This window comes from Pseudonaja textilis, chromosome 2, assembly GCF_049901715.1.
Source record: "Pseudonaja textilis isolate UNSWEBS1 chromosome 2, rPseTex1.2, whole genome shotgun sequence".
In the NCBI taxonomy this organism is placed as follows: domain Eukaryota; kingdom Metazoa; phylum Chordata; class Lepidosauria; order Squamata; family Elapidae; genus Pseudonaja; species Pseudonaja textilis.
In genome coordinates this window covers 169,437,465-169,451,914 of record NC_141991.1, presented here as the reverse complement: position 1 = coordinate 169,451,914, position 14,450 = coordinate 169,437,465, and the positions used below count along the sequence as shown (strand labels likewise).

The 14,450-nt window shown below is 41.3% G+C and overlaps 1 protein-coding gene across 1 annotated transcript; it reads right to left on the bottom strand.

Moving 5' to 3' along the window:
* Positions 1-1,596: 1,596 nt before the first annotated feature.
* On the bottom strand, positions 1,597-13,379 carry POFUT3 (protein O-fucosyltransferase 3). Its single transcript, XM_026712755.2, has 5 exons — positions 12,887-13,379; positions 10,737-11,023; positions 7,508-7,802; positions 5,611-6,446; positions 1,597-2,081 (listed from the first exon to the last, which is right to left on the bottom strand). Exons 2-5 carry the CDS (start codon positions 10,815-10,817, stop codon positions 1,857-1,859), a joined length of 1,437 nt encoding a protein of 478 aa, XP_026568540.2. The 5' UTR covers positions 10,818-11,023; positions 12,887-13,379; the 3' UTR covers positions 1,597-1,856.
* Between the last annotated feature and the right edge of the window lie 1,071 nt (positions 13,380-14,450).

Below are 14,450 nucleotides of genomic sequence, written 5' to 3'. Positions count from 1 at the left end.
AGGCGCGGTACAGGAGCATGGGGGGATTGCGCCCACATACACAGGGGGCATGGGGGGCGCGTGTATTGCCTTCTGGGTGCTGGCACACAAGTGCGAGCACAATTTTTGGCACAGGAGCCCCAAAAGGAAAGCCACCACTGACCTATAGTATGTATCATTAGCAGCTTTATTTCTAGCTAGGGGATTTTTTAAAATAAAAAAAAACCTTTCAGAATTGAGTTAGCTAAAGTTTTCCTTGTGTGTGTGTGTGTGTATGTATTTGGGTGTGTTAGATTCTGCCGCAGAGATTGCAGTATCTGCATGTCTGATAGTAGTGATAGGTCCAGCAGCCTAAGCTATGGATAGTTGCAGGCATTTTGTTCCTTTACTGAGGCTATACATGATCTGATGCCCTGCAAATATATTAGATTTCACACATATTGTAATCTCCCGACACCATAAAAGCCGTGGAGATTGAAGAATGATAGAAATGGGGAGTAAGGAAAAACAAAGTTCCATCATATGACACTTGAGTGAGATATTCTAAGATTTCTTTGCTATGTACCTTTCTTTTGTTCTTGCCAGGGCTCTGTATAGGCAGTTCTCGAATTATGAGCACAACTGAGCCCAACATTTCTGTTGCTAAGTGAAACATTTGTAAAACAATTGTTGTTATCTGAGTTTTGTCCCATTTTACAACCTTTCTTGCAGTGGTGGGATTCAAATTTTTTTACCACTGGTTCTGTGGGCGTGGCTTTGTGGGCGCACGCCAAACATGCATTTGGCATGCACGCAAAGGGTTTGATACTGACCTTCTGCAATCCTGCACTCTCCCTGTGTCTTCAACAGCTGACACATGGCAATCCACCGTGCCGCACCAAGCAGCTGAGCTTTAAAAGCAGGAAATAAAGGTCAGTATAGAGCCAGGGTGGGTGGGAAGGCCCAGCAGCTGATTGTCGGAGCAAACCGATTCACTCACAGATGGTTCTCGGAGCTACTGGTTCGGCCGAACTGGGCTGAACCGGTAGAATACCACCACTGCTTTCTTGCCACATTTCTTTAGTGAATCACTGTAGTTATTAAGTTAGTCACATGGTTGTTAAGTGAATGCAGCTTCCCCATTGACTTTGCTTGTCAGAAGGTTGCAAAAGGTGATCCCGTGACCCCTTGGACACTGCAATCATCATACATACGAGTCAGTTGCCAAGCATCTGAATTTTGATCATGTGACCATGGAGATGCTGCAATGATCATAACTGTGAAAAATGGTCATAAGTTACTTTTTTCAATGCTATTGTACCTTTGGACAATCACTAAATGGTCAAAAGTCGACTAGCTGTAGTCCTTCCTTCCACAGGTTTCTGGTAAGCATTTATTTCATGTAAAGTATTTCCTTTGGGATATCACAAACACACACGCACACACACACACACAAAATATACACATCACTGCCCATTCTTTTGAACAGACCAGTTCATTACTTCAGCTACTTGTAAACATGCAAGAAACATAGAAAGCATGTTGGTTCCAAGTCAGAGCACTAGATTTGGTCTGACATCTTTTGCAAATGAGCTTGAATGTAAAATCTAACAGAAACAACCACAGGCACACAAAGAGGGAAAGGAATGCATTTTATTACATTCTTGTGTTAATCTACACGTTAAAAACATGTCTCAATATTAGCCGTAAAAATATATGTTACAAGATGACCAAACAGGTCATGATAAATAGTTACTAAATACACATTTTCATACATTCAGGGGTTAAAAGTGCTTCCTACTTTATTCTGAACAGTGGATTTTGTTACTAGCTTTTTCTGGTGGCAGTTTCCCCCCCCCTCCCCCCAATCTTGAGGGGAATACTCCTTGTTTTTTAAACTAGTCTCTAAAAACCAGAGTCCAAAATTCCAGGGCTGTGAAATTCCTGTTCCTTTCTACCAGATGCCGCAGTGCACGAGCTTCTCTCTTTGATTGTTCAAAGCTTGATTTCCACACGTCCTGAAGAACAGATCTCTGCGCACTGAGAGGAGAAAAGGCAAATGCTTGAGGACTTGGGCAACTCAGATGGTTTGCTTCTGCCTTCCATCTTCTTGGTGGCATTCCCTGATAAAAAAAAAATTAAAAACACAATCTGTGTTTATTTGTTGTAAGGGTTTGAGAGGCGAAGGTTGGTGTTCTCCCACTTCAAATACTTGGTCTTCCAGACCAGGAGTCTCCAACCTTGGCAACTTGTAGACGTCAACTCCCAGAGTTCCTCAGCCAGCTTTGTTGACTGAGGATCTTTGGGAGTTGAAGTCCACAAGTCTTAAAGTTGCCAAGGTTGGAGACCCATGTTCTAGACATATCATAATATAGAATTTAGCTTCGGTGTCTAATGGACAAATGAACTAACTGATAATACCTGACATTAGAATAACCAAGACGAGAAATAATGAATAACTAAGACAAGAAAACCAGCTTGATGAAGTGGTTAATGGACCCATTTCAGGGGAGGCCATTTTTGCTCTCCTGGAGACTCAAGGAAAGCCTCCAGAGCCCGGGGAGGGCAAACACCCCCCCCCCATAGTGCAGGAGGCTACATACCCACCATGGCCACGTCCACCCAGCAACCAGGCAGAGAAACAATTGCTAAATTTTTTACAGCCAACCCCTGCCCAGTTCCTGCCCACCTAGCAGTTTGAAAGCATGCAAATACAAGTAGGTTAATAAGTACCACTTCAATAGGAAGGTAACAGCTTTCTATGCACCTTTGGCATATAGCCATACTGGCCACATGACCACGGATAACGTCTTCAGATAATGGTGGCTCCTTTGGCCAAGAAACAGAGATGAATATCGCGTCCTAGAATTGGCCATGACTGGACGGGGAAACTTACCTTTAGGGGACCCAGCTTGTGTAATTGGACCTGCTAATTATGTAAGGGCTTGGTTTAAACAGGGGACATCATATCTTCAGAGGTTACATTTCACTGAATGTAGAAAAGAACAAAATGGGTAAAATCTTTCTATACTTCACTGAAAGCGCAAATTATTGATAATGGAAATCTAGCAAATCCGTGTGAAATACAAAAAGGAACAAGACAGGACTGCCCAAATATCCCCTCTTCTGTATATTTTCATCCTTGAAATACTAGAGATATAAAACAAGACAAGAAGATTATGGAAGAAAATGACTTGGTGCTGGTTTTGAAAGATCCTTTAAAAGGAATTGAAATATTAATGAGTACATTAAAAGAATTTGATGCAATAGCAGGCTTTAAGATTAATAAACAGAAGATGAAGATATTAATAAAAATATGAAAATGCAGGATCAAACAGAATTGAGGAATAAAACGGATTTTAAGATTGAGAAGGTAAAATACTTGGATGTTACTATGACAAATATGAATTGTATGTTATTTCAAAGTAATTATATTAAGACACGAATGAAGTTTTAAAAAGATATGTTAATATGGGAGAAAATACAACTGTTATTACTGGAAAGAATTTATGTGATTAAGATTAATTTCTTGGCTAGAATGTTATTTTTGTTTCAGGCAATACATATTTTGACAACTGATGCACCACTTAAATAATGGTAGAAAGATATATATGTATGTATGTATGTATGCATGTATGTATGTATGTATGTATATGTTTTCTTAAGTTTTTGCGGATACTTACATGTATGGTATTCATCTTTGTTCGGGTATTTGTGCTTTTAAAGTTGTAGCAATATTTCGGCAGAATCTCATCTGCCATCATCAGGCTTCTGTATTGTGTTCGTCTGGAAGCCTGATGATGGCAGATGAAAGCCGAAAGCAGATGGCAGATGAAGCCGAAAGCACCAGCCTGAGGATGGCGAGTGGGACCTCGCCGAAACGTCGCCAAGATACTCTTAATCTTACACGGGAAAAGACCCAAACATACCTAGACCTACGGATGTATGTATGTACGTATGTATGTATGTATGTTTTATTTTCCCACGTCATTATAGTTGTGCTTTTAAAGTTGTAGCAACGTTTCAACAGAATCTCATCTGCCATCATCAGGCTTCCAGACGAACACAATACCGAAGCCTGATGATGGCAGATGAGATTCTGCTGAAATATTGCTACAACTTTAAAAGCACAACTGTAATGACGTGGGAAAATAAAACATACATACATACATATATACATACATACATATGTAGGTCTAGGTATGTTTGGGTCTTTTCCCGTGTAAGATTAAGAGTATCTTGGCGACGTTTCGGCGAGGTCCCACTCGCCATCCTCAGGCTGGTACTTTCGGCTTCGTGCCAGTGCAAGCGTATATATAATTAATTTATGTGGCAGGGAAAAATATATGAGTTAAATATAAGGTGTTATAAGAAAGAGAAGTGGGTTTTTACCTGATTTGAAAGTATATTTTGCAGCTTGTTTAATTTGGATGAAAGAGTGGGTGTTACTGAGAAATAGAAGATTTTTGGAGTTAGAACATGACTAGAAATTCAGATGGCATGGATGTGTATGATGTGATAAAACTAAGGTTAAAATAGATTTTAAAAATCATATTATTGAGAATATGGAATAGATATAAACTGCGGCTATGCCCAAAAGCACTGCTCTGGCTTTCAGTACAAGAAGTATTTTATAGATGAAAAATGCTAAGTAAACACAAATGGCAAACTTATTGTGAGCTATTAGAATTTTATCAAGGAGAATATAAAATAAAATCAAGAGAAGATCTGATGGCAATTGGATATACCTGTCAGTAGTTTTTTTAATATACAATCATTAGAAAGATTTAAAGTAGAGAAAGAATTTTTGGCTTTGGACAATCTAAATCGGAGCTTGAAACAGAACTGTGTACAAATGATGAATATTGCTAAAATGTACACTTTTATTGAAATTTTAAATAGAGTAAAAACATGATTGTGGATTAAAATTGTTGGTTACAATATACAAATGGAACAATGGAAGAACACATAGCTGAAAGGACTAAAATGTATGTTATGTTATCAATTTAGAGAGAATGTTTATAAAATGATGTATTGTTGGCATATGCCACCAAAGGAATTGTCTAGAATGTATAAAGGTAACTTAAATATAAATTAGAAATATGAACAAGAAAAGATATTTTATCCTTCAGATGTACGTCTGAGAAGATGGCAGAACAGAGAAAATAATGGACCTGAAAGTAAGATGAAGTTGCGGTGGTTACAGTGGTTAGACTGCAGTACTGCAGGCTACTTCTGCTGACTGCTGGCTACCTGCAATTTGGCAGATCAAATATCACCAGGCTCAAGGTTGACTCAGCCTTCCATCTTTCCAAGAATGGATATAAGGAGGATCCAAATTGTTGGGGACAATATGCTGACTCTGTAAATCTCTTAAAGAGGGCTGTAAAAGCATTGTGAAACGGTATATACAGTATGTCTAAGTGCTATTGCTATAGTGTTATTTAAATCAATGTGCTCTAACTACTTTCTACATTTATGGACCACAGAATGACTCATGGACCTCTCCCAAAGCCACATCTTCTTTCTGTAGGAACTCTGTAATTCTGCAGAATTTGTTTGCCTCTGCTACACCGATTCTGCTTGAGGATCAAAAGACAACAGTTGACTTAATGACAATAGGTCCCTATGGAGAGACGTATTTATACTTACCTTTGCTTGTCTCTTGATATTTTCCCATACCCTGGTGCACACCATGCACTCAAAGGCATCTATGTAGTTGTCTTTCATTATATCCTGCACTCCCCATGTGCGTTCTTTGATGACAGCAAGCAGTTGCCTGTTGGAAATGTCACCTTTCAACTTCCATTCAAGGTAGGCCACATATTCCTTGTCATCCGTATCCAAACCCTTGATATACTGAGCCAAGTCCTTCGGGTGTGGAAAATCTGTGACGAGAATGGCACTCTTGTTGCTTGGAAGCCAGTCTTGAATAGTGGGAGCGCCATAATAAACAGGCACGACTCCCAGCTTTAGTGGCCTCCAGAGTTTTTCAGTGATATAATCGCCACAGACGGAATTCTCAAAAGCCAGGACGAATTTATACTGAGCGAGTATTTTGTAAAAACTATCGCTGTCCATGGAGGATGGATTTCGGAGATGGTCTGGAAGGTCTCTATTATGCAAACAAGCCCCGTAGGAATCAATTTCGATGTGTGCCATCAGCTCCTTTACGTAGCTGTCTCTGTCAGAAGGAGGGTCACAATCAGATTGTACATAGACCAGTGGCGCAAGTCTCTTCCTCAAGCTGTTCTTTTTTTGCAGAGAAACTGTGTACCTCAGGGACCTCAAGGCCTCAATACTTTCAAGGTACTGGGTGGTAAGCGGAAGGTGTGAGTGGCGGCTGAAAGTGGCTGTGTGGTTGAACAAAGTGATGGCAGGAGGCTGGAAAAGCTTGTAGTTGTTTTTGGGGGACTCCTCGTGAAAAAGAGCCCAGTCATGGTAGCCTGCACGGGGCAGAGGTAAGCTGTGTATGCTGAAATCCGTACCTAGAGGTTGAAAAATATAACATATTCCTTTTAATTACATTCAATGGACTTGGTTGCACTGTCTTCAATAATATAAACAGTCATTATTTCAAAGCAATGTGGTCATCGCCAATAATGCAGACATTCTCCAATTGTAAGATTCATACTAATACAGTAGTACCTTGGTACTCTTTGTTAATTGGCTCCGGGAAGTGCAATTAGTTTCAAAAACGACAAGTACCAAACAAATTTTCCTATAAGGAATAATGTAGTGAATCACAAGGCAGCCAACACTGACAAGTTCTAGCTTGTGAGTCGAGTACCAATCAATGAGTACAGGGGCAAATTTGATGAGTTTCAAAGCAGCTGAGTACCAAGGTACCCTTGTTTTAGAAAATTGGACATTGCATCAGAATATCAGATTTGAAGTAGAACAAAAATCCACTTTTTTGGAAAAAGAAAAAACTAAGAGGAGGAAATCTGGCAATAACCCAGTCAGGACTTAGCTTGTTTAGTGACCATGAAATGATGATTATTCAGAGAGGAAGTATTTGTATGAGTAGTCCTTGATTTTCAATTAGTTGCTTAATAACCACTTGAAATTAAGATGGGCCAGGAACTGGTAATGTACAAACCATAAAGCACTTCTGGCCATTGTAAAATGTCATCCATCCTCCAAAGAACACCTATTTCGGGGATTTGGCAGCTGGCTTGCATTTATGACTCATTGTAGTGTCCCATGACTTATGTTTCATGCCAGTTTCTGGCATTTTTAAATTAATTTCTGGTAAAAAAAATACCCACTCAGAAGAATGGTTTTGCACTTAGAACCACATGCAAAAAATGTCATAAACTCAGATCTACCCACATTGGTCCTTCCTCTTATCACCACAATGACTTATGACCAGAAATCCTATCCTAATTATAATCACGTCAAGGGATACCTGTAATATAAACCACCATATTCCCAGTTGGGTCCACTTTTTTTCTGCATATCCAAATTAATATGTTAAGTTACACAAGAAAAGGGAGAGGAAGAGATTACTCAATCACCTTTCCAAACTTTTTAGCCAGTCCCTTACCGTAAAAAAGAAAGGCTTTAGTCAAAGGATTGTGTTGGTAAGTCCTGTTGATGGTAAAGAAGCAAACATCCTCGCCACACTGAGCCTGCCGTCCAGATTCTCCTGTGAGTGGAGACCACCAGAGCAAGACAGGATATGTTCCTCTGTGCAACTTCTTTCCTGCACTGTGGTCAAGTTTTGGCCTTTTGAAAAACAGAGGAGGGTATTTCTGGAACTCATCTTCTCTGAAAGCATTCTTTTGGGAAACTGAGTTTTTTGAGGTCAACTGTTTAGACCTGCCCAGTTCCACAACCACCTTTTGAAAGCAAAGAAAAATTAAGAATTATCAAAGGCTTAAGAAATAAGGCATGACATCTCTTTAAAAGGGTATGGACTGGTACTGGTTTTAAATGGGCTTAAACTTTCTAACAAAAGCTAATTTGGTGGAGTGATTTAAGGTACTAGGCTAGAAACTGGGAGACTGTGAATTCTGGTTCTGCCTTAGGTACAAGGTAATCTTAGGCCAGTCCACCTATCTCTCAGCCCTAGAAAGCAGACAATGGCAAACCACTTCTGAAATTTTACCAAGACTGCAGGGACCAGGCCAGGAAGTCAGAGAGTTATTATTAACTCAGAAGGTGCAACCCGCTCCTCCAATATACATACACACTCTTCTGACATGTACTCAGCGAGGCTATGATAAGCATATTATTTCTGGATGGTTAACTTACTCTGTTCATATATTAGTCATATCAGGCTATTGCTCTTTAGACTGTAAAGCTCCATTCCTCATGGTTTTGAGAAAATCTTTACAATATAATTTTATTTAATCAGGTTTTCTATTGAACTCTACCAAAATTTTGCTGGCATTCATACTGGGAGAGGGTTGATTTTATTTATTACTGCTGAGGTTTTGCTTATTCTTTTGTTCCAGTTATAATTTTAAGTCTTTTGAGAGGGGCAAGCTATAAAAACCATACAATAAACAACCAAGCAACCAAACTTAGAGAAAAGAGTTTTATTCAAAAACATCTAAGATGCTTGTATCCTTCTAGTTTTTAGGAATTTTCCTTGTCTGTATACCATGACCTATCCCAGTGGTGGCTAACCTTCTTCGGCTCCAGTGCTGAAAATTGTGCTTGCGCTCACATGCCAGCCCCCAGAAGGCAATGCACGCGCCCTCCGACGCCCTGTGTATACATGCACAATCCCCCCGCATGTGCTGTGCCATGCGTCTCTGCGCATGCATGCGTGACCCCCTGCACCCCCCTGCACATGTGCATGCATCTCCTGCACACACACCGCCACCCGCGCATGCATGCCAGATACCCGACAATCGGCTGGAGGATGGGCAGCGGGCGCACCTACACAGTGGGGCTCTTCTGGACGACCTCTCGCGTGCCGGCAGAAATGGCTCTGTGCCACTTCCAGCACGTGTGCTATAGGTTTGCCATCACGGACCTATCCTGTTCTCCAGATTCCCCATCCTTGGTGTAACATTTCTAGAGGACTGAAGGTCCCTACGCAGACGCTAGGAAGTCTGCTATCCCCACCTCATCAGGATTCAAGCCCACAAACAGAAATTTAATTTCATTATACCACTTCACATTTTAAAAATTGTACAGTTTTCCACAGGACCCATTAGGACAGGGGTCCCCAACCCCCCAGTTCCTGGACCAGCACCGGTCTGTGGCATGCCAGGAACTGGTCTGTGCAAGGAAGCAAAGCCCCATCCACAGGATGGATGGATGCAACATACGAAACCACACCCCTTCTGGTCCACCAAAAAAAACAAAAACCCGCTCTCCACAGAACCGTTCCCTGGTGCCCAAAAGGTTGGGGGCCGCTGCATGAGGAGGAATTCTGACCCATGACAGAGTTAACTTTGATCTGGCTTCTCCTTTTTTAAATTTCATCCACTCACAGCTTTGCCAGAGGAACATTATACATCAGAACAGTGGTTCTCAACCTTCCTAATGCCATGACCCATTAATACAGTTCCTCATGTTGTGGTGACACAACCATAAAATTATGGCTCGGTTCCTAAGACCATCGAAAATAGGTGTTTTCCGATGGTCTTAGGTGACCCCTGCTAAAGGGTCATTCGGCCGCCAAAGGGGTCGCGACCCACAGGTTGAGAACCACTGCATTAGAATAACTCATGATAGCAGCACCAGAATAATGAGAATGAGGATGTTTTTTAACTCAAGGAAAATGATTTGCTCTGTATTTTTTTTTTACTGTTTGCTCTACAAACAGTATTTTATAGTTTTTATAGCTTGCCCCACTCAACAGGTATTCTTCAACTTACGACCATAATTGAGCCCAACATTTCTGTGGCTAAGCGAGGCAGCTGTTAAGTGAATTTTGCACTGTTTTACAACCCTTCTTGCCACTGTTGTTAGGCAGATCATTGCAGTTGTTACGTTAGTAACACGGTTGTTAAGTGAATCTGGCTTCCCCATTGACTTTGCTTGTCAGAAGGTTGAACCCCGGGACAGTACAACTGTCGTAAGTGTGAAAAACAGTCTTAGGTCATTTTTTTCAGTGCTTTCAAACAGCTACTAAATAAATGGTTACAAATCAAAGAGCACCTGCATTATCTATTGGTAAAAATCCAGCAGTAGAAAAGCGCAGAGATTTGGAAGCATTGAGCACATAATTAAACCCCTACTACCAGGCTGAACTCCAAAGTTGATATAGCAGTGTCCCCATTCTCTCTCCTAAAAGTTTACATTACATAGCTATTCCTTTCTCTCGTTGGGGTATTTCTGAACATATTCCTGGGGTGGGCTTCGGGGGGTTCGCAGGGCTTCAGGAGAGCCCCTAACTAAGATTCTGTGCAGTTTGGAGAACCCTCAAATCCCACTCCTGTCTGGCTCCGCCCACCCTGCCCCTCCCCTCCTAGGAGTCCCCATGTGGCCCATTTTGGATTCAGGTAAGTGCAGGGCACACGTGGAGGCTTGGGGAGGGTGAAAAAGGGCCTTCTGGAAGTTTGGGAAGGCTGGAAATGGGTCCGTTTCCAGCTTTCAGAGCCTGGGGAGGCCATTTTCACCCTCCCAGAGGCTCAAGGAAAGCCTCTGGAGCCCCAGGAGGGCAAAAATGCCCCCCCCCCACCATGGTGCAGGAGGCCAATTAGGCCACACCCACCATGGCCATGCCCACTCAGCAACTGGGCAGAGAACCTGTTGCTAAAATTTTTGAAGCCCACCCCTGCATATTCCCATCCCATCCCAAGTATCTTTGGTACCTGGAAAGTGGTCAGGAGAAAAAAGAAAGCCATAAAGCAGAAGCAAGATGCCCAAAATCTTTTCTTCTTAATTCTTTTCATGCCTTACGATCAGGCACACAATGTGTTTGGGGCCTCAGGAATCTTTAACATGCCCAATGAGTGGTCCACCTGTGTTTTCCCTAGAAATCCTTGTTCTTCTCCATTGTCATCACTGGCGGGAAAAGAAGTGCCATCAAATCTGCGTCCATCCTTGATCCTGTATTACTGTAGTTTCCTCAGTCAAGGATTCCTTAAAATGAATGCACCTGACAAATGAAAAGATACAGTTCAGAAGCACATTCTTCTTGGCATATGTGCTAGGAAGCAGTTCCCAGTCTTCCTGATGTATGTGGCTGATCACACCCCTATCAAAAACTTTTGAGGCCCACATAAACCAAGAGTTAGCAACACTGAGTGTGTGGATACTACGGCACACATGTCTCTATCCAGACAGAATCCACTGGACCCCAATATTAAATACAAATTATTTATTTTAAGGCCCACAACTTTTGAGACTGCCAAATCTCTAGAATATTAGGAGGACATGCCCATGAGATTGCAATAATTTAAAATTTAATTTAATTTGAAGGAATTTACCAGTACAATACTATTGGGCTGCCAATTGAGAAAAACTGTGCTACATTATATTTCCATTCATCTCTAACAAAGATGTTATGGATTTTGTTGGCTCTATATGACTGGAGTTTTGATTCAACATATATAAGCAGTCCTACAATTGAGCCTAACATTTCTGTTTTAAGTCAAATAATGTTGTTAGGTGAGTTTTGCCCCATTTGAGGACTTTTCTTGCCACATTTGATAAGGGAATCACTGAAGTTGTTAAGTTTGTGCCATGGTTGTTAAGTTAATCTAGATCCCCCATTGCCTTGATTTGTCATAAGGTCATCACATGACCCAAGGACACTGCAACCATCATAAATATGAGCCAGTTGCCAAGCAACTGAATTTGGATCACGTGACCATGGGGATGCTGCAACAGCTATGTGAAAACTGGTCATAAATCACTTTTTTTCAGTGCCATTGTGACTTTGAACAGTCACTAAATGAAATGGTTGTAAGTCAAGGACTATCTGTAGTAGACCACCTTGGAAACAGCAACACAGTGAATAAGGTCACATTATACCAAAAGGAAACTGGATACTCCTACATTTAATTGTTATCAGTGCTCCTTATTATATGAAAATATAAAATAGGATAGAATAAGATTTCACACATGGAATATAGCTAAGAAATTTTGTCTTTCTGCAGAAAATCATTATTGTAAATCTTTGAGGTGGTGAACAGAAGCAATATGCCTTGTTCTATAGATACAATAATGCTACATAATAAACATATGCAAGTTCACATTCATTTGCATTACAAAATTTGTATAATTGTAGGAACTGATCTGAGGCATCTATAATTTGCTCTTTTAAAGCAAAGAACACACATGAAATTTCTATGGCCTAATGGAAGTGAAACAAGACAATTATCGAATCTCTCTCCCAGAAGTGTTAAAGGGTAATATTAGCACTATCCTTTTATCAAGGTTTGTAAGGTTTTTTTCCTTGAAAGGTGAAGAAAGGATTGGTCTGAATAGAAAACAGAAACAACTTCCAGAAACAACTTTGCCTTTCTAAAAAAAAAAAAAAAAGCCGCCTCTGCTTCTGTCTTTCAATAATACTGAAAAAGCATTAAAACAAAAGCTTAGAACAGGCAGACGTTTTAAAGTGCATGCTATTGTAAAAGTTTTTACTATATAGGGAGATAAACAAGAATTTAGAAATTAAAAGAAAGGGGGAAATAGTTGAAGCCGCTTGTGCTAAAATAGGCCCCAAGTTTTTCCTTTCTCCCCCTTATGTGAGAGGCGGAGCTGCAACGTTAAATTTGGTGTTTTCGTTTGGAAGAGTTAACGTTACATTTTCCCCTTTTGTTTGCAATCTTTTGGCTCGTTTGTTTGTTCCTTTCCAACTGTAAACGCCTCATCGCGTCGCAGAACTGGAGACCAAAAGTAAACCGAATAAGGACAGCCTTTCTTTTTTAAGATCTACAGGCGCCTTTTCCTGCCGTGCAAAACCAACAGGAAAACTATCGCAATGCTTTCCCATATAGGAAATAAAAACACTCACCCAGGTCTCCGTTCTTCTTCCCGGTTGTTGCGAGGCGCTTTTTTTTAACTTTCAATTTGTACCTCTACTTCCTTTAGGTTGACCGTAAAGCCTGCAGCGGATCCTGGCGCTCTCCTCCCAACAACATCCCTACGGAAGACCATCTGGGTCTGGGAAAAGCAGATCCCGGGGATCCACCTTCCAGAGTTCCCCGAATCCCACTTTGCAAAACAGGACGTTCCCGGGTTCGTGTGAAGGAAAGTTGGTCTGATGAAGCTCATCGTGGCATCGTTTCAATGGAGACACCCACCGAAAAAGGATCTCCGTCAAAATGGGGGGGGAGTGGGGGAGGGAAGAGCTGGGGATAATAAATTCGGCAGCTAATTTATCCGGTTTCTAGAGGAAGGTTTCACGTTTCTCGTTTTGGGAGCGCATTTTGAAAAAAAGCAAAATAGTCATCGCGGTTTCCTTAGCTGTTTGCAGAGCGCTTGCCAACTCGCTTTAGCATAATGCAGCAGTCTGAGAGCTGCGTCAGACACAGCCTGAAAGTCGTCCAAAAAAAAAAAAAAAAAGGAAGCTTAAGGCGAATTATTTGTGTAGATCACGTTATAAAAGGTTGTTTTTTCTATTAGAAATAATTGCCTGTCGCTGTTGATAACTTACTTAGAGCTACTGTGTCTGACTGCAAAACTCCTTATGACCCCAAGATGTCAGCAGAAATGATACATCCTACTCTCGCTAGTTGCTGCCATTTACTGGTCAGATCGGACATAAACAGCGGGAGAATAAGAACCCCTCCATCACATTTCACCCAATATTTCGGAGGTGAAGACAGGAATGTTGTTAATCATGAGGTTGTGTCTGACCCATCACGACCCCATGGACAACGGTTCTCCAGGCCTTCCTGTACTCTACCATAACCTGGAGTCTATTTAAGCTCACTGTGACTGCTTCAGTGATTCCATCCAACCATCTCTGCCATCCACTTCGTCTTTTGCCCTCAATTGTTCCCAGCATTAGGCTCTTCTCCAGTGAGTCCTTCCTTCTCATTAGGTGGCCAAAGTATTTGAGTTTTATCTTCAGGATCTGGCCTTCTAAAGAGCAGTCAGGGTTGATGTCCTCTAGGACTGACTGGTTTGATCACTTCGCTTCCAAGGGACTTGCAGGAGTCTTCTCCAGCACCATAGTTCGAAAGCCTCAATTCTTTGGCCCTCAACCTTCCTTATGGTTCAACTTTCACAACCATACATTGCAACTGGGAAAACCATAGCCTTGACTATGCACACTTTTGTTGGCAGGTCTCTGCTTTTTAGTATGCTGTCTAGATTTGCCATAGCTTTCCACCCCAAGAGCAAGCATCCTTTAATTTCTTGGCTGCAGTCCCCATCTGTGGAGATCTTGGAGCCCAGGAAAATAAAATCTGTCACTACCTCCATTTCTTCCCCATTTATTTGCCAGGAATTAAGAGGGCCGGATGCCATAATCTTAGTTTTCTTAATGTAGAGTTTCAAGTCAACTTTTGCACTCTCCTCCTTCACATAACATTAATTCTCTTCCATGTTTTGCTTTATAGTCTCCCCTTTTA

Coding starts and splice junctions, on each gene's coding strand:
- POFUT3 (XM_026712755.2), bottom strand. CDS start 10,817: ATGAAAAGAATTAAGAAGAAAAGATTTTGGGCATCTTGCTTCTGCTTT. Junction 7,803..10,736: donor TTCTCCTGACCACTTTCCAG/GTACCAAAGATA, acceptor TGCTTTCAAAAG/GTGGTTGTGGAACTGGGCAG. Junction 6,447..7,507: donor TAAAGCCTTTCTTTTTTACG/GTAAGGGACTGG, acceptor TTCAACCTCTAG/GTACGGATTTCAGCATACAC.